This window comes from Tachypleus tridentatus, chromosome 4, assembly GCF_004210375.1.
Source record: "Tachypleus tridentatus isolate NWPU-2018 chromosome 4, ASM421037v1, whole genome shotgun sequence".
Taxonomy (NCBI): domain Eukaryota; kingdom Metazoa; phylum Arthropoda; class Merostomata; order Xiphosura; family Limulidae; genus Tachypleus; species Tachypleus tridentatus.
In genome coordinates, this window is record NC_134828.1 from 49,628,834 (window position 1) to 49,656,780 (window position 27,947).

A 27,947-nucleotide genomic window follows, 5' to 3' on the forward strand; every position below is an offset into this window, starting at 1 on the left:
AATACTTCATTAAAGACAGGCTGATAAATTTTCTGAAGATACAAATACTGCTTCAAAAGTTATAGCATAATTCCTTAATGTGTTTAAATGTGTATGCAAACTTTTGGATATTATACCGAGCCCATTGCAGAGGATTAGTTTTCTTATTTTTAACATAGAATTTTTCATTTTCCAGTTATTTTATAAACTGCCCAGTAATAGTGATGTAGCTTTTAGTTGATCTGAAAGTCCATCCATTACTGGTTAGGGTAGGGGAAGAAGCACCTTTTTATGTTTAGTGTCAAGCTTGTCCTTTTCCTCTTCATACATGTCTGGGATTATTACAGTACCTTGAGAGATCTCATATCTTTGGTTCCAAAACCTTAACTAGAATCCTAAAGACAGGATTTATACGTGGCTCAGAACAGTTTTATATTTTTAACCATAAATATTCAAGTTGCTTTTATTATTTCTCTTACCCTTTGATTGTTTGAGTTTAATTCCATTTGGTATTCTTCCTGAAGTTTCTATGGAGAAATACTCTGCACTTCAGTGCATACAGAAAATGCAAGTATAAATAAACTCTTATGAGCATTTACCTTTAATTTCCTTTGTTTTTGGAGCTCAACTCACATTCTGAGAATTTGAATTTCTCTCCCCTTTCCCCCATCACCAAACATGCTCACCCTTTCAGTTATCATCAATCCCACTACTCATTAATGAAGCATAATCCAAGAGTTGATGGCAGATAGTGTTGACTAGATAGATGTTTTACTCTTGTCTATCACCATTAAACTAGGAACAGATAGTGCACAAAATCCAAACCAATCGTTTGTTTATTGTAGGATATGTTTTAAATTGTATAATTTACCTCTACCTTGCATATCTTACTTTTTTTTATTGTAACTTTTTACTCTATTTTAATTTTAAACCCAGAACATTATGAAACAGCTGATTTGTAGGAGGCATGCCCTCTGTTTAATATTTTCAGCTGGTTATTATTGACACAGGGCATGGCAATTTGGTTTCCTCTATCAAATAATTTGATACCAGACTAACAGAATTTTCAGTGCCTGTTACTAAGAGTATCTAGTTTTACTTTAGAATGATTATACTGTACATAGATTAATCAAACGTATGCATAAAAAAGTATGTTTGTACTGTATATTATTTAAAGTGCTTGTTTTTACATTGAATAAAGGACATTAACAAAAAGAAAATCAAACTGCAGCACATGGCTAGTGAAACATAATTTTGGTGAATTGTTACAATTCTATTAACAAGAACCTACACACATGCTAAATATATTCTCTAAGTATAAGCCCTAAAGTGGCACAAGGATATATCCCCAAACTTGCAATGATAGAAACTGGGTTTTGATACCTATCATGAAGCTTTGTGCTTAATTTCAAAACAAACAGTCTCTAAGTATAAACATACTAATGTGATTTTCTGTTTTTACAGAAAACAGGTTGCAGCAAGTAGGTCAGAAGCCGAGAAAGATAATGTGGTTGTGCCAACAACTTTAGATGAATACTGCATTAGACAGAAACCTAGACCACAGGAGTCTGAGACAGACATGACAGACTTCTATGTTGATGACTATGGAGATGATTTTGATGATGAAGAGGAAGAAGAGGAATATAATGAAGATGATGAAGATTCAGGAAATGAAGAGTCATGATACACTCATTTTATTTTAGGATAATTTCATTGTTTGTTCATACAACATCAAAATCCACAAAAAATTGTACAATTTTCTTTTTCCTTATTATACATCAGTTTTGAGACATCTGTATAGTATTTTGACAGCTACTTTTGAGGGGAAAAAGATCATTTTATCAACTAGCTGACTAACAAAAAATAGAAACACTAAATTGTAAAGAAAATTCTCTAATTTTATTAACAGCCATTAAATTTTTTAAAAATAAATTCCAAAGTAACACAATTATTGTATTTAAAAATTATGTAAGAAGCAAAACTCACCACTGTATAATGTAATTGACTTTTAAGTGTAAATTATTTTACAATTGATTTTTTTTCAGGTAAAGTATTTTTTGCATAATGTAGAAAATTGCACAAACTGTTATATTTAGCTTATTTTATTAAAGGAAGTTAATTACATGTGGAAAATGGATTTCTGCATGTAAATGCTTCTTGCATCTTTTATTATGAAAAATATTTGTGTTACATATAGTTTTTGTCTTTTTATTGACTTGCAGTCACTGTACTACTGTTTCTAAAAGTAGATGTACATCTGTTTAGATTAAACTTAAAATTTTCATAACTTACTGTTCTGGCATGGAGGACTTGTGTGAAATAAAAATGTAAAGTTGTTATGTATACACAGTTTTAATTCCTGTGTAATTGTTTTTTTTTCTTATTTCAGTACTGATCTTTAAAACAAAATATATATGAAAACAGTTACTATAGCATTTAGAGAATCTTAACAAGCTTAATACTGAACATTCTAAACTGTTATTCTGTATGATGTAACTTTATTAATATTAAACAGCAGATCACTAACAGAGCTTGGACAACTAATAAGTCAGTGGTTCACTACACTCACTTGATAGTTTTAATCAGAAGCTGCACTGTATCTTCACTCTTGAAGCATTACTGGGAACCTCTTATCAGAATTGTATTGTATGTAGTATTGATAAATATCTTTGTGTAAGACTGTTTTTTTTTATTAATTTGTGTCAGTTAATAAAACACCTTTTTTCGAAAAAAATTTCAGTTGAATAAATTTTGCTGTAATTATATGTATAATGCCAATCTCAGTTCAGCAAGTGCCATTAAAAGTAATAAATCTTACCATAAAGTGTAAGATATGTTTGTGATATCTCTATACTTTGGCCACTCATTTTGCTGTTACTTGTATTATGCTTATGTATGGCCTTGAAGATTGGAAGGTTTGAGCCTGCAGTATGCTTTTTAACACATTCACTCGTTAATGTGTAGGTACAATATAAAAGTTACTGGTAGCTCCACAGTTTGATTAGAATATTTATGTTGGTGACAGGTGCTGTTGGCTGGTTCCCTCTCCTTATGGTTAACAGTTACAGAATGGGGATATGCTTGAACCTTGGGGTTTCGAAGTCCATGAATCCCATAAGGTGTTGTTTCATTTTGAAAACAATAAATACTTTTTTAATATTTTCTGCTTTATATTAAGTAGTAGAGCAAAGTGGCACTGAAGGATGGTTTTATTTTTCAACAGAGCTAATGACCCACTAACGCTGCAGTCGGCATAAATATTACTTGAATTGTAGATCTTACAAAAGAACTTAAAATTTTAAATTAAGAAAAAGTGGTACACTGCTCAATAAAGTGTTCTTAAAAGGATGTGAAGATATACTAGAATAAAATATCAGACTTGGGTTTACAGTTTTATCATATCAATAATTTAAAATCAAAATCACTTTGCAACTAGTTTTAAGATGTTCCATCTTTAGACATTCTTTTCAAAGGTAATGTACATTTTCTGTGATTGGTTATGTGGTATGCCAAATTAACAGTTAAAAGTTGGTGTTTGGATTACTTATGGTTTACTCGAAGAAAATTATACTTCTACTTTGTGCAGTGTGGTTAAATAATGTTAATAAGCAATTCCAGTTTTATAGAAGTATTGGACTCCTACTTTTATAATATTGTTGAAGTGCCTTATAAACCTCTCTAGTGATTGTGTACACATGAAGTTTGTATTAAAAGTGAAAACCTTGGATACTAATAATACTTTTCATCAAAGTCATGAAAATATTTCTTTGCATGTTGTTTTTTTCTTATTGTTAGTGCTTTATTTCTCTTAAACTACTCTTGCGTTAAATGTATGTACAAAGGTCGTATCCGAAATAGCTACGAATTTCCCCAGCTATCATTTAGAGTAGAGGCTGGCCAGTAGATTGGAAATTAGTAACTTGCACACATTTTTGTGTACAGAAATATTGTTCGTTAACTTTTGTTTACTTCTCTTCCATTTTTTCTCTCCTGGATATATTTATTCTTCGTACACCAGTCCTGAACCTCCCATTTATAGATACTTCAGACTTGTGTGCGAGACATTGATGTACCAAAATACAAACCACGATTTCCATTCTGATGTGTAACCTGTTAGTTTGTGAAAGAGCATTAGTTTCGTTATACGCTTCATGTTTATTGTTTTCGGTTAGTCTTACCCTATAAAAAGTAATTCATCGCCTTATGAACAAAAACATTCTACGTATAACACAATGTAATGTTATTTTCAGATAGTGATGACTGTTTATCTCGAGTCCAAGAAGGTGCATGTACACTGTGACAACTTCAGTGCCACTAGAGACAGTACTGAAATTTCTCTCTCTCTTTTTAAATACGTTACTTTATGTATTCCTTAATTTGTTAGATAGATCAGTATCCAAAACAAACGGCTTTATAGCTAAAGTGAAACAAAGTACTCATGTTGAATGAAAAGTGACAATTTTTTCGTCTTATGATGTACGGAACAAATAGTCTTTTTAACGTGTTTAAATATTTTAAGAGATTTTTTTTTAAGATGGAAAATATTAGCTTTATTTTCACGTTAATAATTTCATTTTTTATTACAGTAAATCTAGATTTGCATACCTTGGAGTTTATTGTACTTTAATTAGAAGTGCGAGTGTTTGAGATTTATCTGATATATTTTCTTGATTGTGCTATGTGAATTCTCTCGTATTTCTGAACTATTTATACACCAAATTACTTAACGGGTTCGTATTTTTTTGTTACAAGGTTCCTTATATTGCAGTTTATTCTACTAGTTACTATTTTGGCTTATGTATTTTACTTAAGTGATTTTCCCGTGGTTTTCTGTATTCCGAGTGTTGTAACAGGTAAAATAGTTCAGTGTGTTGACCTCCGCATACAATTTGAAGATAAATATCTTAAGGTTGTACAAGATGTACAACTTGCCGAGAGACAAGAAACTCGCTAGATCCTTTATCAGTAATTGATAAATACTTTTTTTGCTAGGAAAATATTTTTAATCGTCATCATGGTTAGAATATAATGTTATGTTTCTTTGTGACGATCAGAAAGATTTGTCTAGACACAAAACTTGGTACAAGTTTAAAGAAGTATAATTTCTAATAAGAGAAAATGTTAAACAAACACCACTACTGGGTAGCGTTTTTGTTTGTATAAATGTGTTAACGTGAGCGGCAAATAGTTATTTGCGAAAAAATAAGTGCTTGTAAGTTTTGGGATTGCTTCAGGTAGTATTTCCTATTCATCGTTAATTTGCAGTAATATACATTTTCTTATTCCACATTTGTGTATGTGTTCATCAGTTAAAGGCATGACTCTTGTATTATTCAAGATGTTGCGAAATGCGCCCGTTTCTTAACTGTAGTAGGAAGAACCGAGTTGTCTTAACAGCCTTGCTTATTAGCTCCTCTGACCTTACAGAGAAGTACGCTATCTTCAGCTATATTTAGTTGTGGCATAAAGCCATGTAAACATCCTGCTGATTTCACCGAAGCCCTAACCAATCAATCTAGTTGTAACACCTATTCAAATGTTAGTTTTATCTTTTGTACAAGTGTCGTAGAACCATTTTATATCATCAAAACAACAGGCTCAAGTTGACTTTCCGATGTTGAGAGAGATAAGCTTGTTCGTGAACATTGTTGTCCGAACATCAGGCTACCATAAAAAGACGGAACAAAACACATCATAAAGACAAGTGATATTACATCTCGACTTGTAGTAAAAAACACGTTGAATTACATTTTGTGCTTAAGCATTTAAAAAGTTTCCTTTGAGTAGTGTGGAATTAAGAATAAGGTAAATTTGTTTACATTTTAATAATAAAAATATAAATCTTCATGCTTATAGTTGCTTTTAGAATATAATAGCAGTTTTTAAGAACATGTTTATATATTTTACATATATTAAAGAGTAGTAGAACGAAAATATATAGTCAATATGGTTATTGTTTGCAAACCGTGTCCTTTGGTAGCCCTACAGTAAACTTAAAACTCATAATTCCCAAGTTAAAGGTGCGGTCAATGCGACTATCGTCAAATCACTTTTGGGAGAAGATACTTTATAAAGAAGTAAAAACAGAAAACAGGCCACTTAAAAACATCCTATCATTAAATACATACATCATGCCACACTGAGTCCAGTGCTGGCCATGAGGTTAAGTGATAGGACGCTCGCAGATTCACTAAACATGCTCGCCTATTCAGCCATGGTGCGTTATAAGTAATGGTTAATTTCACTATTCGTCAAATATGCTCGTCCTTTCAGCCGTGGGGGCGTTATAACGTGACAGTCAATCCCAATATTAATTGGTAAAACAGTAGTTAAAGAGTTGGCGGTGGGTGGTGATGACCAGGTGCCTTCCCTCTAGTCTTACACTGCTAAATTAGGGACGGCTAGCGCAGATAGCCCTCGTGTAGCTTTGCGGGAAATTAAAAAAACAAACCAAAAACTACTATTCGTTGATAAAAGAGTAGCCCAAGAATTGATTACTATCTGACTTCCTGCTAGTCTTAGTCTGTTAAATTAGGGATGGCTAGCGCAGAGAGCTCACATATAGATTTGCGCGAAATTCGAAAAAACAAACAACAGTACTTATTGACATCAGCCCCGAAACGTGGATTTCTGTAAGGTAGTTCTGAAACATAAAGTCATTAAATATGAAATAGCATTTTACTTAGACACTTCCGTAATTTCTAAGCACTATTAATCGAAGCTATTGTATGACTTTTTATGTATTATTACATTGCAACTGCGTTCATGAATGAGATGATGGAAAATTTAAACTATAATTTGATACGTTTACAGGGCCCGGCATGGCCAAGCGTGTTAAGGCGTTTGACTCCCGGTCGTATCAAACATGCTCGCTCTTTCAGCTGTAGGGGCGTTATAATGTGGTGAAAGCCAATCCCACTATTTGTTGGCAAAAGAGTAGTTGAAGAGGTGGCGCTGGGTATTGATGACTAGCTGCCTTCCCTTTAGTCTTACACTGCTAAATTAGGGACGTTCTAGCGCAGATTGTCCTCGAGTAGTTTTGCGCGAAATTCAAAAAAACAACAAAAACATCGATGTATTCCCAGCGTTTTATGTTAAAACGATTTTAGAGCCTTGCCACGTACAGTTACGTTTTATCTAGTAACAGTGCATTTTTATAATAATTTTTACAACGTAAATTCCCCTTAAGGCTGTCTTATCCATAAGTAATTTAGTGTACGAGAGCGATTTCCTACCACATATTTCAACACTAATGGCATAAAATCTATAAACGTAGTTACTCATCCAGCAGTGCAACGCGGGTTACAGATATGCAATGGAAATCTACATCTATTGAGCAATCGGTATTACGTCATTTGAATGTTTTAAATTCTCGCTACAATGCGGTTGTTACGTGACTTACTGGTTTGTGTATTTAAAACCATTTCAATATAACGTGATTACTCATAAATTTTAAAACATATTTTTTTTTAAATCTTGTTTTTTTTTCATAGGAACTTAAATATTTTTGAAAATATTTTGTAAATTGAATTGGAAAGTCAGATAATTCAAAATAAATACAACAGATAGCAGCGCTTGTCTATAACAATGGTCTGTGTACAAATGCTTTAAAACAGTTGCTACAAACTTCACAAACCCCAATCTAAAGTCAATATACAATACTTTGTCGAATTAAGTAAAAAAAATCAATCACTCGGAAACTTTAAAAGAGGATTTTTATATCACACCTAATTTTCCCTGCTGTAAATATAAATTCTTCCTGTTCATCACTTGTATGACTCTCAAAGCTTTCATGACAAAGTTTTATTTCATTCGAAATATTTGTTTATATTTATTATTCAATATTAAGAACAATACAGAACCCTTTTATCATGGTTGAATTCTACGGACCGCAGTATCAGGTCTGTCGGTTTTTTTATAAATCTGTTTGGATGAAACTTTTAACAAAAGTAACATTTTAGTGCACGGTAAAGTGTAAAGGAGCGATTTTCCTTCAGAATGTTTTATATATTTATTCAATGAAACGACATGGTACAATCTCTTGCATTTTTTGGGTCAATGCGATGTTGGATTTTACACGGATCTGGTCGGTCAATCAAACACAATGCGTCACAGAAAGCTACTAATTTGAACAAAACATGAGTTTTTTGGTGTTTTTTTTTTGTCTGTAAATAATGCGTGTTGTTAGTTTTGCAATCTAACCAAATATTGATTATCACAAATTTTCTAACAAATTATTTCGGTTTATTGGTAATATAATTGAAAAGCAATATTATAAGAATTTATAGTTCTAATATATTAATTTGAGTGTAGAGTAGAGCACATAATGGCTGAGATACTACAAATCAAGACAAGTTGAGGCCGTGATAATATTCAAGTTTTGTTTATGTAATTATCTATTTTTCTTTCAATTAATCTATTGTAACATGTGAATATAATGTGTTTAGTTACAAATATGTTTGTAATAGGTGTAAATGCCTGATTGCAGAAGTATAAATACACACATACTTCATTGTTCACCCTCTCTCGATGACTGAACGATCAAGTTCAAAGTGTGTAATATTTAAATTCGGGTTTCGACCAATAGCGGGAAAGAAGCACAAATAGCTTTTGCAGCTTCTCAGTTAAAACAAATCGTGGTGTTACTGTACTTTTTATCTAACTTTCTGTATATGAATTTACGTTTTGGACCAAATAAAGAATTAACAGATTAACTTTTAACATATTAATTTTAAAGAGACTGAATATAGGTTTCTGAGTTATAAATGAAAGTTTCTTTCACTTTCATGTACTATAATGACTTCAAATAACAAGCAGAAACTTCATCGGTGATAAAAAATGTTTCGGAAAAAACACTTAAACATTCATGCAATTTAGTTTTTGGTGGGGGGAATGTTTATTCCTGTTCAGATTGATAGTAAAATTGAGAGCACGTGTTTTGGAAAAGTAAACAACAATGGAGAAACTCACTCTCAGCTGCTCTGTAAGAGGTTAACGCTAAGTAAACCCATTTTTAGTTACAATGAATTTACAAAAGTCAACATTGCCTCTTTTTATTTTTTAGAGAAAAGCTGTTTGCTGTGTCTACTGCTGAGAATTAAACTTTGGATGGTAGCGTTGAAAATCTGTCTGTAGACTTGTCGTTGCACTACTGGATGATCAACATCAATTTCATTAACAGCAAAGATACTCCCCTTCAGCTTTAAATCTCTTTTGAAAAAATAAAAAATCGAAAATATGTTTCCAAAAATCGCAGACAATAACCCTGATCGTCCCCCTGTTTTAACATGCAACTGCCATATCGAACAAATGTTTTCTTATTTCAATGACACCTTATCAACCCTTGTAGTAGTCATTTTTGTATATGTTACCCCAACCACAGTGGTACAGCAGCATGTCTTGGGACCTACAACACTAGATACCGGGTTTCGTTACTCGTGGTGAGCAGAGCCCAGTGTGAATTTTGTGCTTAACTTGAAAACACCAACAACTGTTTAGTTAGAGATAGCAGCCATGATCTTTATTTCAAAACGTTCATTTTCACAGCAAAGAAAACTATCTATTTACTGGGTATATTAAATCTGATATATCGCTGTCCCTTGTAATGAAGATCTGACCCTAGGATATTTTTAAATAGACATCCATCTTTAGGTCCTCTCACAGATACACCTATTTGTTTAACCCAATTTGTATTACGTTTTTATACATTTTAGTTTAATGGTAACAACTACAACCACTGCCAGGGGAATTAAAACGGGTTTATCTTTCGCCAATTGATATCGGCACAAGTGTATCCTCCATGCTTATGACTGAATTACAACGCCGTCTCATGCAGGTCTTTCTTCCTTCCGTGGTTTCCCAGCTCTAGTTTCATCCGGTTGGAGAGAATGAATTATTTTTTTTTTCCTTATTTAATTTTTCAAACGTTTTTTCTTTAAGTTGTTCTTACCATTTTCTAAAAACATCCAAAGTATTTTGTAATATAGGTTAGTCAAAAGTTTCTAATACTACCTTTACGCCAAAAGAATATTTTAATTTTACTTATTAGTGTTGAATCTACTGTGTGATGTGTGAACAATGTAGATAAGTATAGGCGGAAAATAATGGTGGTAGGGACACTGGGGTACGTGGATGTGTATATTTTGGATAGACAAGACTCAGAATCATCTGTATTTCATCAAACCACAAATCTTGGGATAGCTACACTGTTAGCATTGTCATTGTAAAACAGATCAGGACTTAACTGTTAAGTTTCTTCTAAAGGTATGCGCATATGTAACGATTCTACATCAAAATTAGTACAGTACACATTACTATAAAACTTCAGTTGTTGTATTTCATGATAAAACTCGAAACTGACTTTTAAAATGCACTTAGTATTGGTCTTCAAAATTCAACGAAGAAACCTGTTAAAAATGATAATACGTTACAATTTTAGAATCTATTAGTCATAAAAGACATACTTATTGATGAATTTTAGGCAAACTATAAAAATATTTGGAAGATATTGTATTGTATTTTACTGATAATATTGTCTTTCTTACATTTCATTAGATAACTTTACAATTCAATTTAACAAATTTAGTAGAATTTCATAAGAATATCTTCTGCTTTCTTTAAATAATCAGCTTCATCTCAAATTGAAATACTATTTCTTTTGTAAGATTTGGAAATAGTAATAATATCACTGACAATTGTTTGCTTTTGATTAAGCACGAAGCCACACTATGGACTGTCTGAGTTCTGCTCACTGCGGGTATTGAAACCCAGTTTCTAGCGTTGTAAGCCCGAAGACATACCGTTGTGCCAGTGGAAGTATCACTGAAGAGCTTGCAATATTTGAAAATATGACAGTGTGGAGAAAGTTGACAGGCATGGCGACTGACAGGTTTTAATCCTAACAGGCGTTGGCAAGATTACATGTCGCCTATGTTTTTACTTTAGGTTTACTGGGGGATCTTGGGCCATTCATCAAATTTTTGCTTATAGCTGTGGTAAGTGAATCATAAAAAAGTACTTGCAAATGAGTAATACTTTCAATAAATGATAGTTAAACAGTATAAAATAGTATAAATTGTTTGACATTTCAAGTTAGAGCAATTATTTTTCAAAATTTTCTTTAAGGGCATGAACATGCCCCATATCCTTCTAGTACTGGAATGCCTGACCAATACAAAAATACTTCTTTAACCCCGGAAAAAAAAAACTTTGTAAATACACAATGCACCTCCAGAGGTATGCCTCTTGAGAAAGTATCAACTGAATATCTTACAACACATTACATCCCTTCACCTAACCAGATCAGAATGGATACATGTATCCTGAGAAGCAAGGCAGGCTGACTTTTTGTTGTTTGTTTTACGGCAAAGCCACATTGGCTATCTGCTGTATCCACTGCGGGGAGTCAAATCCTGGATTTTAGTTTTGTAAATTCGTATACTTACCGCTGTCCTACCAGGGGACGAATTGAGTTTACTTCCTAAGTGAATGAAGCTCATTTAAAAGGATCAGCTTTAACAATGTTAAACAGTTTACCAAAGAAAAATTAGAATAACTTCCTGGAATAATATTAATTTAGAAAATAATATGCCACGAGCTAGTTTATTAGGTGAAAGTTGTAGAAAACAGAGAAACCTGAAATTTTTGCAAAATTTCCCAAGAATGTCGAACATCTTAGCGAATTTTGTGAACCATATTGCTATAATATGAAGCAATTTTGTGTTACTCCATAGTATAAAATTGAAAGAAAAAGTTACTGCGTATTCTTTGATAGATTGTTTAGGCAGAGTATTCATCATGTTACTGCATACTTTAACATGAATCTCTTTAGTCTGGCATGGAAGAAAATAGTGTTACACTACAGTAGAGTGTAGAACAAGGTTGTGTTATTTTATATTTTAATATAAAATACTACAGCATTACTCTATAGTGTAACATGGAACAAGATAAGATTATTTCGTATCTAACAAAAAATACAATAATGTCCTACATAGCCTAATATGGAAGAAGGTAATGTTAGTACATAATATAACATGGAACAAGGTAGTGTTATCACATAGAATAACACGGAACAAGATAGTTTTCTCTACATTTAAGGCCCGGCATGGCCAGTTGGGTTAAGGCGTACGACTCGTAATCTGAGGATCGCGAGTTCGCATCGCCGTCGCGCCAAACATGCTCGCCCTTTCAGCCGTGAGGGCGTTATAATGTGACGGTCGGTCAATCCCACTATTCGTTGGTAAAAGAGTAGTCCAAGAGTTGGCGGTGGGTGGTGATGACTAGCTGCCTTCCCTCTAGTCTTACACTGCAAAATTTGGGACGGCTAGCGCAGATAGCCCTTGAGTAGCTTTGCGCGAAATTCAAAAACAAACATCTCTATATTTATTTCCAGAGAGGAGGAAGAGGTCAAATGTACCTGACCCTCCTGGGTATTTAACAACATCAATACCCAAATACCCACACAGTCAAACTTGGAACTTTCCAGAGACCTGGAAATGTAGTATTAAAAAAAGGGGATCTGATACATATTTACTTTTTTATCCTTAAACAATAATATCAATTTGAAGATAACGGTACGAGCATATTATACGTAAAAAAGAAAATAAAAGTGACACTGTTGACTAACAGAGTAATAACAATTCAACTGTGATTATCTTACACACACACACACATTTCTGTTTTTGTTGATTTGATTGAGTGTATTTTGTATCGGTTAGAAACTTGATCGTCGTTTCACTAGTTTTATTACTTCTTTAATTTTTAAATTTTCATTTGAATATAAATGTATTCTTAACTTCAATTAATTATCATATTTATATTAAATACCATTTTCAGGCTGATTTTTAGAATGGAAACCAAAGTTCATTTTCGGTTTGTGCAAAAATCTCCATATATAATTTATCCAGCTTATTGTAACACTACGAGTCAATGAGTACCGAATTTGAGAGATTGTGTGAACTATAAAGAGATGTCGTAGTTTACAGTATGCAAATTAGAACCACAATATAAATTCTACTCAGATAAGCGTCTCTGTGTTTTAAGTAAAACAAAACAATTGCTTCTGCTATGCTGCTGCCTCTGCTACTGCTTCTACTCGTGCTGCTGTATCAAAATTACTGTCTCATTCTTCATATACCAGACAACTCCTGCAACCAACTTGGCTTCTTATCTGCGATCCCAAGCAGAAACCACCATGTTAGAGACAATGATAATTAAGTGTTTCTTTCTCGGCAGTTTCTACTGGCAAAACTCGCGAAAACCACGGAGCTAACGGCTTTATAAAGTTGAGGAACTGTATCCTGAATTCTGCATCATGTTCAGCCACTACAGTGTTTCTTCTGGGATTTTGCACGGGTGAGTAGGTGATTTTTACTACTTCATAGCTTGGAAACTAGTTCGAATTCAATAACTCTAATGGGCAATTCCAATATCAGATATCGTAATGAGTATAAATCTTTATGAGGAACTTTAAAAAATGTATGGGAAAGCTTCGTTTAGAAATAAACTAACCAAACGTGTCTTCTAAGACAGAAATTGGATATTAAATCACTTCCTCCACGAATACGCTCACCGATTGCCAATAGTGTCTCTCTAGTTTGAAATTCTTCCTCATGGATTGTTTATTTTACTGCAAATCTACACAATAAAGTACATACATTCTGCCCACTGCAAAAAATCAAGTCCTGGGTTTTAAGTTCGTAAGCTTAATGCTGGCCCACCAGAAAAATATTCTTCATATATGTCGTATTTTTTCACTACTTTTGTTAATATTTATTCTCTGGAAGTAATCACAATTGTAACAAAATAAATAAGATGTGAACACATTCTTGTTTAGTGTTTTTACACGGTGATTTAATTTCCTTTTTTTTATCTTGTTTATTTTTAAAGTTTTCGCGCAAACTTACGGAATGGCTATCTGTGAATAGTTGTCTCTAATTGTGATCTGATAAACTAATAAATTAGATGGAAGCCAGCTAGCTAACTATACCCACCACCAATTTTTAAGCTACTTTTTTGTGACCGGATAGTGGGATTCAAACATCGTGCTTGTAAATAATTCACAATCTGAAAGTGCGGAATGCGTTTTTGTGCAATGAATCGCTAACCATAAAGTTTGGGTGTTGTAAGCGAGGTATGCCGTCTAAAAAAAAAACAAACCAAAGATGACCGACCATTTTTAAAGGGAAAATATCACTAATTGAGTCGATCTATCTTGAAGATGAGTTTTGTCGCAAATGCTACTCGGTAGCAAATCGAAAGCAATAAAACTCATATTATTGTTTTGAGTGTCCGTGTTTTTCTTATAGTAAAGCCACATAGGACTATCTGCTGTGTCCACCGAGGAGAATCAAATCCGTGATTTTAGCATTGTAAATCCGTAGACTTACCGCTGTCCTAATGGGTAACATTATTGTTTCAAAGACTCTGTAGTTAAAAATAGGTATATCACTGGCCAACAAACCAGTTGTTTACCTGCTCAAACAAAGACGGTTAGTAACTAATGTAAGGAGTTCGTCTTCGAATGGGCTATGGCACATTTATTTGAAATAAGAGATAGTACAACAAAAGTCATATTAAAAATAAAGGCAACTTTGAACTACGGAATTGATGCCATAAGAAAACACTTATTTAATGTTGCAATTAAAACACAAAGTTGTGAGCTATCGTGTGATAGCTACTTTATCTTTTATATGATTTACCATTTAAAGTATACAATGCCTACAGTATGTCAGTGTAGTTTTTACATAGTACAGACCTTAGTTTTGTGCCTGGTTTTTGAATGAATTTGGTATTAATTGGAATGTCATATTTTTGTAACTAGTTTTTAACAAATGTTGGTTATTTTTCTGCTGATATCGGGAACATATAATGTGCAGCAGTATATGGTTTCGTGATTTTTTAATTCGTGGGATATATTTACTTTTGTTTGTTGATTTTGTTTTTTGGCTAGGTGTGTGTGTATAATGTTTTCTACGGTTTGTGGAGGAAACTTGTTGCGTTAATTTTATCTGGTGAGCATAGTTTTATGGCTGTGTTTATTTGGTTTCTTTGTATGTTGAGTTTTTGTTTTGTTTAATGTGCTGAGTCCCAGTATGGGTGATTTTTCGGTGGATTCCTGTTTTAAATTGTGTATCGGTTCTTGCAATTTTGAGGTTAAGAAATGATATTTGATTACTTTCTTCCTTTCACACGTGAAGCTAATTTTGGGATGTATAGAGTTAATGTAATTGAAAAAATTAAGTGTGTGTTCTGTAGATGTGAATCTCACAATTGTGTCGTCTACATATCTGTACCAGTACAGTGGTGGATGTAATGCTGTGTTGATTGCTTGCGTTTCAACTCGTGTCATAAAAATATTGGCTAGAACTGGTGACACTGGATTGCCCATGTTTAGACCATTTGTTTGTATATAGTTTTGGTTGTTGAACATGAAGTTTGTCTTCATCGTGGTGAATTCTATGAAAGTTGCTAATTAGTTGCTGAGATATAGAGTTCTAAGGCTATCTTGCAAGCTTCAATGGTTGGGACTTCTGTAAAGAGGAATACGACATCGAAACTGGCCATTAAGGCTTTATGATTAAGACGATTACGGTTATATTTGAAATTAAAGGAGTCTTTGATGAATGAGCTGGCTAATGTTACATATTTGGAGAATGCTCATGCTATGTATTTACCAAGATTGTAATTAAACGATTCATGTGTGGACATTATTGGTCGTAATGGACAATCTGGTTTATGAGGTTTGGGGATGCCGTATATTTGCGGTGTGCGTGAGTCAGTTTTACGTAGGTAGGAATAAAGTGTTTGTGAAATTGTGTTGGCTTTTTTCATTTGTAGTAGTAATTTGTTCAGTTGCGTCTCCTGTGTCTTTGTTGGATTTGTGTGTATTGGTTTAAATTTGTTCGTGTCTGATAGGACGTTATTCATTTTTTGGATGTATTCATTCGTGTTCATTATGACTATAGCGTTACCTTTATCTGCTTTTAGAATTTTTATGTTTTTATCTTGTTTTAGGTTTTAATGGAATTAATGTCTCTTTTGTAAGGTTGTTTTTAGTTTTCTGTTTTGTGAAATTATGTTGATGGTTTTGTGAGAAAATTCTTTGAAAAAATCGTTTAAGATGTTGTTTTTAGGTGTTTATGGAAAATATAAATTTGTAATTTTACCTGGGAAATTTGGCTGTTGGATGTCAATAAAATTGTCTAAGTTGTCTTCTTTCGGTTGGTTGTTTTCTTGTTTTTGTTTTCTGTAGAAAGTATCACAAGTCTCCTGGCTAGATCTTCTAAACATGTTTTTATTTCTAAGGTTGGAATGTACCTAGGTGCTATTGCGAAGTTGAGTCCTTTGTTAAGTAGATGTATCTCATCTGTGGTTAATTGTCGGTCGGATCTGTTAATCATGAGATTAGTCAACGGTTTGTCATGTTGATGTTTTTTCTGTTGTTTGCATCTTAGTTTTTCTAGTTTTTTTGTTGTGGCAGATGCTTTTGTCTCTGTCATTCCTTGTGTTTATTTTGGTTTATATTTCGTTTGTGTTTTGGAATTTCGCACAAAGCTACTCGAGGGCTATCTGTGCTAGCCGTCCTTAATTTAGCTGTGTAAGACTAGAGGGAAGGCAGCTAGTCATCACCACCCACCGCCAACTCTTGGGCTACTCTTTTACCAACGAATAGTGGGATTGACCATAACACTATAACTCCCCGATGGCTGAAAGGGCGAGCATGTTTGGTGTGACGGGAATTTACTTGGGTAATCAAATATACAACTACTCATTGTAAACTGATGAGGAACGATGGATGTAACCGTTGGAGATTTATTGATCGTTTTTTTCTAGGTATATTAAGTAGTATAATAAGTAAAGTAATTCCAATGTAAATAATCTGTATTTATTATACACAATTTTTGTTTGTAATACCAGGTTTAGAAATGTTCCGCATTCTAAACGGAACTTAAATCTAACAGTGAAACTATCGATCGCATATCAAAATAATTTAAATTTCAGTAATGGAAATGAAGTATGTATTTCAGAATAAAACATCAGTTTCTTATTTCAGTTAGGGCCCAGCATGACCAGGTGAGTTAAGGCGTTCGAATCGTAATCTGAGGGTCGCGGATTTAAATCCCGGTCGCACCAAACATGCTTATCCTTTCAGCCGTGGGAGCGTTATAATGTGACGATCAACCTCACTATTCATTGGTAAAAGAGTAGCCCAGGAGTTGGCGGAGGGTGGTGATAACCAGGTGCCTCCCCTATAGTCTTACACTGCTAAATTAGGGACGGCTAGCGCAGATAGCCCTCGAGTAGCTTTGCGCGAAATTAAAAAAAACAAAAACAAATTTATTACAGTCATAATTTCCTAGCTTGTTAGAAAAAGAAAAACACGATACACGATAATAAAAAAAATTTGAATTACATATTGTAGTCGTATCTGAAGAATTAAAACCAAATAAATGACTGTTCTTTACAGAAACTAACTAGTTCTTACATGTTTCAATTATAAACAGTATGCATTGTATTGTTTGATATTCATAAACTTCACAAATAAAGAATAACCTTTATCCTTTCTCAAGATTCTAGTAGTTAATATTTACTTATTATTATGAAATCTCGTGCATTGGAAAAGTGTTTGTTTGAAGTTAACCATAAAGCTAAACAGTGTGCTATGTGTGCTCTGCTTGTCATTGATATCGAATCTTGTTATTAGTTCTCTAAGTCAGGAGACATACTGCTGTTCCATTGAGGGATTTTGAAAACGAAACTATCATTAGTAGCAGTTGTGGTACAACAAATATAGCTCATATATTCCTAGGGTTGTTTATTCTGAAAACTCGAATTGGATCATTTGAAATTTAAGTGCTGTAAATATTTTTATTTTTGACATTGTGTTTCTTAGAACTCCTTACCCTAAATAAATTCATAATACAGCTACATAATTATTAAAGTTATATTATGACGAATATATTATGTGCACCTTTTATGTATATATGTATACATAAAGTGACGTACACATATAATAAAACACTTTATTAAAGTATTCTTAACAAACACTCACTTACAAGCCTTACAATATAGAGAGAATATACTGTTCAGCGTAACGAAAGTAAAAAAAAATGTAAATAGTATCAGTTGTGTGTCAACGTATTAGAATATTCGGTATGTGATAACGAGAGACTAAAGCGACTAAGATATTGCCGTCCCCTCTACTTGACTGACTAATCTCATTATTTTTATGGCACAGGTTTGTATATGTATGACTCATCTCACTTGCTTCCACATTCACACACCAGAGGGCTAATGGAACTTGGTTCTGTCCCTAGAGGCCGAAAACCCTATTTTGCATAGACGTTTCTATACAAACCGTTAGATGGCGCACGTGCAACATTTTGCTTGGTTTTAAGTTACACATGACAGAGAGAGTTGAGGGTAATAGTGGCGTTTCTTTCGTAAGGTTTGTGAGACTAATTTGTTCACCAAGTTATCAGTTTTAAATGTTCGGGTTTTGATCGATAAGAGTTGTTTGCCTGCTCTTATTCTTTTTTTTGTTTTTGCTGAGAAAATTCCAAGAACTTTGACAACCAAGTTCGAGTAAGTAGAAAACCAGATTTTTGTGTTATCCTTGTAAACTGGACAGAATTTGTAGCATTGTAAGTTATCAGCAAACTTTTATAGAGCTTATAGTTAGAGTGTCTTGTTGTCCGTATCTTTAAGGAACGAACACTGAGTGTTGTTTTTTAAATTTTGTAGTTTGTTTAAACTAACAAAAAGTAAATAGCCTAGCCTATCACAAACTTGATTCATGCAAGACTAGGAAGAGAAAATGCTTTAATATGAGAGATGTAGGCTTCATTTTTTTTAACATAAGACGTGTGTTTACTCTAAAGCTATAATAAAATTATCAAGGTTTTATATATTGATATGTACGATAAAGAAGGGATATTCTTTATTATTATCCAATTAAGAAACCAAATTTATGCCTTTTCAAAGTGTGGCAAAGAGCATTATTTAACATAGAATGGTCAGAATAATACTACAAAATGTTTAAAGCATATTCATGATAGCAAATCTACAGTGTGGCAAAGGGCATTGCCTAATGTATAATTGTGATAATAATAGTACAGTGTGGAAAGAAACAACTATAGAATGAAAATATAATGTTTATATTAAACTGCTGCTTTGTTTTACATACTAGAATATATCATTATTACGTGATACTTCGGCGAAGGTATAGACCTAAACGTGTGCTAGGTTTAATAACATAGTCATTTATTAACTGAAGTAGAAAGTATTTTTTTTCATCTTTAAAAATTTAGATGGACATACTACTATTTAAGAGTGTTTTTTAAAGGTTTGTTTATCGGATTTCGACCAAAAGTACGTGATGGCTATTTGTAACAGCTTTCCATAATTTCGAAATGATAAATTAGAGGGAAGGCAGCTAGTAAACACAATCCTCTGTCATCTCTTGTGAGACTAAATATTGGATTTGACCGTCTATTTTATAATGCACTTTCAGCTCAAGTCTGGAGCTTGATTTTTTTTCTCTCCAGTAAAGGGGATGAGAACCACAATGTGAACTTAGAAACCGGCAAGTTAACCACTGTGTTGCGCTTAAGCAAGCGGAAGATTTCCTGTGAGAAACAAACAAACAGAAACGTACTTACATTTAGAAAAGTCTGGAAAACATTCTTTTTTCTGTGTATGCATAGTTTGGTAAGATAATTGAACAACTGACATAACGTCTCGTACAAAATAATAATTATAAAAGCATTAAAAAGCTTCAAAATATTGAGTTTGAAAATTGAATAATTAATATCTAAAACATTTCTTTCAATCAGTAACAATTTCTTTATATTCTTTCTAACGTTTGTGCCTAACTGAAGCGCCAACATTAGCAAGAAAAAAGGTACTGGTAGATGTATCACACTCAACAATGTTGTTCTAATTTATATGCAAAAACGGCTCGTTTGGGCTGAGAAAACACTTTACATATAAACTTTGCATATAAATTTCTCAAGTGGGTTTCTCGTCATCACTGATTAATGTTGTTCTATGTAGCAGATAAGATTTACTAACGTAAATGCATAATTCGTTCTAAAACGGCACGTACGAAAGCAGCAATGGATACGTGTAGCATTAAATTTACACTGCATAAATTATTTTTTAAAGAAACCTATATTTTTGTCAAATAATGGTGATTAAAACCATTCTTAAAAAAAACAACAAAACAGGAAATCTTGAACATAAATAGCTAATAGCATTTTAAAATGCAGGAAAAAAACTAAAAAAAAAATAATGATCTTTTTAAAATCCAATAAGGCACAACACAAAGCATACATTGAATGTGCACGTTATTCATACCCATGTATTATGTACGCGTGAAACAAATGAGATATCGCTGCATACAAAGCTTATATAATCTACGAAGGATATAAATAACAGAACTGTTAAGCATGAGCATAAGTTTCCATCTTTTATTGATATGAAAATTTTAAAAATATTCACCCACTTCTTACTTTGCATATTAATACCCTTACATCTATTACAAAATGTATCTTTTTGACACTTAATAGTGTTTCGTGCTTTTATTCACACACCTTTGATAATCAAACAAGTGTTCTTCACTTCCGTATTAAGCTTTCAGTTACTTTTAATACTGTCTCTGTAACGTAATTATTTATATACTTTCTAAAACATGTATAGACGTTTTATCACTTATTTAAACACTTTTGACACTTACCTGTTTAAAAATATTTGTATAATAAGACATCTAACGCCGTGAACGTAGAAACCTTGGAGTTTCTTCGTTATTGAATAGATAGGTACTAGAGGGTAATAATACATTTGATGTCTTGAATGTAACAGCTTCTTCATTAATGAGAAGTGTTTTTGTTTGTGTTTTGAATTTCTCGCAAAGCTACTCGAGGGCTATCTGCGCTAGCCGTCCCTAATTTAGCAGTGTAAGACTAGAGGGAAGGCAGCTAGTCATCATCACCCACCGCCAACTCTTGGGCTTCTCTTTTACCATCGAATAGTGGGATTGACCGTAACATTATAACGCTCTCACGGCTGAAAGGGCGAGCATATTTGGTGTGACGGGGATTCGAACCCGCGACCCTCGGATTACGATTCGAACGCCCTAACTCACCTGGCCATGCCGGACCCATTAACGAGAAAAAGCTTTCAGTGATACAGCGGTAAGTCTTCGGACTAGAAACTTGGTTTCGATACTCGTGGTGGGCATAGCATGGTGTGTAGCTTTGTGCTAATTAATTACAACAAAAATTGAGTGATCAGGTACTGCATAATAATAATAATGCATTCAACATCTTTAATGTAGCAACCTGTGAGGTTCTCCATTGTTGAGTAAATAGGTGATAAAGGATAGTAATACACCTAATATTTTGAACGTAACAATATTGGAGTTTCTTCACTGGCGAGTAAATAAGTATTGCAGAATATGAATTTAGAGTTTATTCGGTTCAATCAATTAAAAAAAAATCGTAATAGGTGGTTCGTAAAAAATGTATGAATGATCAATTCAGGGCTAACAGAATTAGACAATTAAAACATCTGAAGTATTTGTAATTCAAAAACTGAGTGGTTTTATACTGTGTACAGATCATTAACAATACGTAAGGTCATTTTAGGATTTATTGCTTTCTCTCCGTTGGTAAGATAATCTCATTAGGCCTCGCACTGTTATGCTTATTTCTGGTAAGAAAAAAAAAAAAAATCTATATCGTTTATTGGAAATATTCTTAACTTTTACAATTCGTTGAAGTAAACTATAAATAAAATAAACTAAGATCGATCCCTTTCTTCCAACAAATAACAAATACACTGCTGCTGTTACACGTATTTCTGTTTTGTTTCGGTCAGTGAAAGAATGAGTGATGTAGGCGTTTCAGAAACAGGGAATGTAACGAAAGGAACAAGAGAAACTGCTTTCTCTTCCCCCGTAAACCACATGTTCTTGTACTTCCCCTACTGTGTTTTTCCTACCATTTTCCTTTCTTTCCCAAAGCTCTAGAGTCTAGACAACAAATATTCAATATTAACAAAAACGTTACTCTTTTATGGTGTTTTAAGTGTCCATATAAAAATTACGCCAGCTTCACTGATTTTTACTCTTTTCAAGTTATAAAACCTAAGTTGCAGTCGTTTAAGAAAGGAAATCGTTTTCATAAGTATAAAGTCATGAGAGCAATAGAATATTTTCAAAACTTGAGCTAGAAACGGTTAATCCACTTTGGTTGATCTAACCAATAACCTATGTGTCTGCACATGCTTTCACACTAATTTTTATGTTTTAATACGAATGACAAAAACTAAAAACAATCCACCTTTACTCCTACGTGAAGCCGCAGCGAACAAGTTATACCAATAGCTCGTGACTTTTTGCGTAGGCGTGATCAAAAAGTATGATAAAAGTTAATCGATTTTTGTTGAATAACTTTGCACATATGACTTATATTTAGACAACATTTGACGCCTAACTGTTGGTTATAAAGATCTATTAGTAAATAAAGCAGAAAACTGCTGAACTCTCATTTCCGTTAATAACACAGGATGTCCTGAAGGTTGTTTTGGGCGCAAAACACATTACCGTATGTCTTTATCAGACTATTTATTTATCACTTTCAGTCATAAAGGGATAGTACGATAGTCTGAGGTTTACTACTAGTAAATAGGAGAAACCCATCATTACCTCCCAGCCCTCCAATATATATTAGATGAAACAATAGATAATTCTATTACACACACACACACACACACACACACACACACACACACACACACAAATGTATGTGTATGTTTGTATAAATATGTGTGTGTGTATTATCATTAACTTATTTCTTTTATTACTCTGTTGAGAACGCTCCTTTTGTACAATGCCTAACAATATACATTGTTGCTTAGTGAAGAACTTTTTTCCTTGGCTAATTAAGGTGTTTATGTTGAATGCTCAGTATTCATGTTGATTTATTATTAGGTCTTTATTCTCTATTGTAAGATAACTTCGGTTATCGTAATAGCAAAATAGTTTAATTTAGAAGTTTTATGAGATTGAATTTTGTAACCAAAAGCAAAATAAAATTTATTAATATCAGGTAGTGTCAGCTAAACCTTGTTACGTTTATGTATTAAATTAAATTATAAATAGGCCTCCTGCTATTACTAATGTTATAAAGTTAGTGCTTAAAAAGCCAAACGATGAATAAATGTTAATTAATAAATATTATTTTGATATTTTAACATGCACAAAAAATACTTTGGCTTAAAACATAAAGAAAAATAATTGTTTATTACTACCAAATATCCTTTATCCTTTGTACAATCGAAAGAGTTGGAATGTTAGCACTGTTTCTACTTTCTGACCTTGCTAGTAAACAGTGAAAAGGATCAAGAGTGCGCGTGTGTCTTCTTATAGCAAAGCCACACTGGACTATCTGCTGAGTTCATCAAGGAGAATCGAACCCTGGGATCAAGAGTATTAGTTCAATGTTTTTGAGAATGTACACGTAATTTTGCTCGCGACAACATTTCACTATTCTGTGTAGTTTTTTACTAAAAATATGGTGATTAAAAATTACTTTGAGGTTGATAAAATAAGTGAAGAGTAGGTACATTTTGGAGGTACAGACAAATTAGTTTTAGTTAAATTCTGTAAGTTAAGTTAATGATTCAACAATGGCATTCCGCCGTTTTCGAAGGACTTTCATAATAGTTTATATAAAAATTTACTGTATTATTAAGTCATGTAACATTATTATAGTTTTGATGGGAGGGGGACAAATTTTTTGGGCTTATGTATTCCACCTAATAAATCAAGTGTTGCAGACTAGAAATGAAACTTGTGGTGCACTTAAAGCTACGTGATCTTTGCCTTCATTAAAAGGTTTTTAAATAAGCAGGAGCGAGATAAAGGATATTCTATAAAATAAAGTAATAAATGTTAATTACAGAATAAATAACCAAGAACAGAATTATTTTCCGTATAATATAGATCAATGTTTCTAAACCACCGGTTTGCGGATCGGCGCTTGTCCGCAGGACTACATTAAAACATACAAATAAACAAACAAAAATAATATTCATATGTGAGTTATGGTGGTTTTTTCTTTTACGGGCATTTTATGGGTCCGAAACAGTTGAGGGAGGCAGTGAGGTAGTACTTGTTATCGTAAAGTTTTATTTTTTTTTGTAGTTAAACACAAAGTTACACAATAGACTCTATGTTCTTCTTACCACAGGTAACGAAGCCCAATATTTAGTGTTATAAGCCAGTAGACCTGCCGTTGAGTCACTGGGGAGGAAGCATCAAAAGGACTGAGTAACTCCCCTATAGATGGCATCTTTAAAACACAAAAAAAGTTTACATAGTAAACCAAATCTCTAAAGAAAAGATATAGTTACATAAAGATAAACTTGTTTAAAATGATGAATGATAAAGAAAAATTGTGGTTATTAAAATGCATAGTTAAAATAGAAAAAAAAAGACAAACAAATAAAATAGAATATTAAATAAATGTTATAAGAAAGTTAATCGCTTCCATGGAACGTTACTATTTAAGTAAGAATTGGAATTTTGAACGTGAACGACACCTTATGCACGCGCTAGCTAAACGGCCGAGTGATAACGGATCATAAATTTAGGTCATTGTGTTCATTAATGCACCTCTCGTAATCCGATCCCACTTCACCATAAAAATACATACACAGGTGACATATGAAAGCTCAAGAATATCTGCCTTGGAATCTATACAGAATTGATATATAAAGTTCAGTAATATCTACTCTCGATATGTGTATATTATATATACATGTGCGTGCAATATATAGAGGTTGTATGTAAAATCTAGGGCATATGTACAGAGACGATAATATATGCTCTAGGAATCTACACAGAGATGACATGTAACTCACTAAGAGTGATTTGGAGAAGTTTGTATATTATATGATGTTTTTATTCAAGCTGTCAAATCTTTATTTTTAGAACTAAGAAAAACCGCAACTGCCGAAGATGTAATGTACTGTCATTGTCTTCTTATATACTTGTTTAAAAAAAAAATGTAACGAATTTTAGATAAAAGATATTATTAAAGCTGTTTTTCTATAAGACCTAATAATTTATTTCTATTTGTAATTTGATATTTTCCAAAGATATTGTGTCTCTTTCTGGTCTTTTATCAAGCTACGTTGGTAATGTGGGTGTGTTCTTGTAACTATATATACATACATACAAAAACATCAAAACATGATTTATGAGAACCGAAGACGTTTATGTAGCTGTATGGGGCTCATCTTTCGAACACTCATAATTATTCATGTATTTTTTTTTTTTGTATAATCTCGTTCAAGTACCACTGTTGAAAGCGGAATATGAATTATTATATACGTTTACACGCGTTGTAAAATATACAAATATAGCAATCAACTATTTACATATACACGTTTTATAATCATTCAAAATGTGACATTTGTTTATATATCTGAAAGGTAATCAACCATAATTACGCTGTGCCAAATGAGGTCATTATTTTTCATTTCTCGCTACACCAAACACTAGGACACGAAGCTATTTTAAGACTAAATGATGTAGCCAGTCGTAAAAGATTATAATTTAATTTATCTTTCCATTTCGAAGTGTTTAAAGCATTCGTAGGATAGCTGATATAACTGCACATGGGTCCATGTTCTCAAAAAAAACCCGTGAAGGTCCTGATTTTTGTCAAAATAATTCATCATTCATTGCTTAATTAATTCGTTTTAAGGCTTTCTGCTTAACTATTTTAAAATTTTACCAACCTCAAATATTATGTTTTTTGCTCCGCTTCCAGAACGAAAGATATGCAAAATGCTACTAAAATAAGTTAGCGTAATACTGTCTAACTGTTATACGGTTATGAATATTGTTTGATACACTCATTTAAGTTTAAAAAAAAAGGGGCCCACAATAAGATCTCGCCCAGCAGTGTCTTTCTCCCCAACTCTATATGGATAGATTGAGACGTACTATTGTATACTATTTCCGGGAATTTCAATTTTCGTTTTCTACTTTTTATATTGTAGGCTCTTTGTTTGTCCGTATGATGCAGGAAAAACGTTGTTGGTCAAATGCATTTCGAATTATTATTACTTATTTTTCCGGGGTGAAATTATCATTTCAGTTTACTTGAAGTTAAAAATTGAAAAGTAAGAAGGCATGGCTTCATTTCATTACAAGAAAGCTCAAATCCGCATTTGCTAAAACAAAACAAAAAAAACAACGAGCCCACGAACCTTCTGATCTTGCTTAACACGAACGTGTTCTGTTAGGTTTACTACAATCTTGAACAGAAACTAACTGAACTTAACGACTTCGTTGGTTATGTGTACAGTTAGTTCTCCTTTAAGTTAATAAAAATGTTTTTAAAACCTTCAAGAAATAGTTACCCTGTTCTTCGTGATCACCACTGGAAAAAGTCAATAAACCCGTGTCCTTGAGAGAAGTGAGGCAGTTCAGACAATTTTTGGGACGTCTGAGTGAGGCGCACGCCCCCTAATGCTAGAAATAAATATAACTCCAAGAGCAGTCAAAGTTTCGCTCTCAGTTACACATCTGTTCACATTTATCTCACCCCTGCCACTCTAGAAATAAGCAAAAACACACACAAAAAAAACTCCCCACCCAAATGGACTTAGTGGAGGAGATCCTGGTTGAGAACTTTGCGCAATTGTTTGTCGAAAAAATCAGTTTTGTGACAGTTGAAAGGGGCCGTAGAATTTTGTGTATCCGAAACAGTTTCTCTTTCTGAGTTAATTCCTGTCATTGTAAGATGACTTTTGGTTTAACAGATAACCATTCGTAGTAATAAATCCAGAAAACATTGTAAAAAATTGTTGTTAAACCAAGTATTCAGAAACGACCTCGTTTTTATTTAAAGAAAAATGAGTGACAATAAATTTAACAGAGCGAATTGGTCATATACAAATTTGGTTGACTGAAATGAAAAGCTGATTGGATATTTTTTATCGTTTCGGCTTGTTAGTGAATTGAAATCATGGAAAAGATTGACACACTACGTACTGCTAGAGATGCTATTATACTCTGTTTTTATTTGAGAATTTCATAATCGCAAGTGAAATAACCTAATGACACAACATTTTAAAGAATTCGTCCAATAAGACTTCTAAGTTTATATGCAAAAACGGCTCGTTTGGGCTGAGAAAACACTTTACATAGAAGAGCGAACAACGTTTCGACCTTCTTCGGTCATCGTCAGGTTCACAAAGAAAGAGGTAACTGACCGGAAGCTGACCACATGTTTGAAAGGGGTTGTGTAACTGTGTGTCGAAATGTAGAGGGCGGTATTAGATGTTTGAATATATAATTTTATTTATTATATTAATATAGGTATAAAGGCGTTCCTTTATATTGGTTTATTTTGGGTTTAAGTTGTTGTATAAGTAAGGCTTCTTTAATTTTACGTTTGTTTATGTTTGTTTCTTTATTTAGTATTTGAGTGTTTTCTATGGTTATGTTGTGTTTATTTGACTTGCAGTGTTCGAAAACGTGTGAAGGTGACTTTTTATGTTCTTTGAATCTGGTTTCCATTTTTCTACTTGTTTCTCCAATATACTGTGGATTCGACCATCATCCTTTACACCTACTTGGTGTAAGTGATTTGCATACAATTTTTTCAGATAATACTTCTAAAAGTCCCTTTTATGTACATTATCATACATATTTAACTAGTCCAGTAAAATGTTTAGGCAGTATGAATTACACTTAGTTTTTTTGGGTAATCAGCTCATTGCAGTGAGTTTTAAATAAAGTTGTCCGTTTTGCAGTTGAAGTGAACATACATTTGTAGCGAGAATGACTTTGGAATGTTGGTTTAATCGCGAAGGTGATTCTATATAACAAACGAAGCATGTGTTGGTGGTATATAACGTTTTTGGAGATTAAATAACTCGCCTGTGTA

The 27,947-nt window shown here is 33.1% G+C and overlaps 2 protein-coding genes and 1 long non-coding RNA gene across 6 annotated transcripts in view; 2 read left to right on the forward strand and 1 right to left on the reverse strand.

The window, feature by feature from the left end:
* The window catches only part of LOC143249092 (ubiquitin-conjugating enzyme E2 R1-like), a 36,355-nt gene extending 33,642 nt beyond the window's left edge, over positions 1 to 2,713 (forward strand). For all 3 annotated transcript variants that reach the window (XM_076498350.1, XM_076498353.1, XM_076498352.1), the window contains one exon: positions 1,444 to 2,713. In XM_076498350.1, coding sequence (XP_076354465.1) covers positions 1,444 to 1,663 — 220 coding nt within the window. In that variant the 3' untranslated portion in view covers positions 1,664 to 2,713. The remainder of the gene's footprint in view (positions 1 to 1,443) is intronic.
* On the reverse strand, positions 1,657 to 26,535 carry LOC143249095 (uncharacterized). Its single transcript, XR_013027520.1, has 3 exons — positions 26,416 to 26,535; positions 24,229 to 24,335; positions 1,657 to 4,089 (listed from the first exon to the last, which is right to left on the reverse strand). It is a non-coding gene; the product is annotated as an uncharacterized LOC143249095 (long non-coding RNA).
* LOC143249091 (chondroitin sulfate proteoglycan 4-like) overlaps positions 18,218 to 27,947 on the forward strand; it is a 64,809-nt gene continuing 55,079 nt past the window's right edge. Inside the window, exon 1 of one of the 2 annotated variants that reach the window (XM_076498348.1) lies at positions 18,218 to 18,564. The gene's annotated coding sequence lies outside the window, so the exon portion shown is untranslated. The remainder of the gene's footprint in view (positions 18,565 to 27,947) is intronic. The other variant, XM_076498349.1, reaches the window with a different exon arrangement.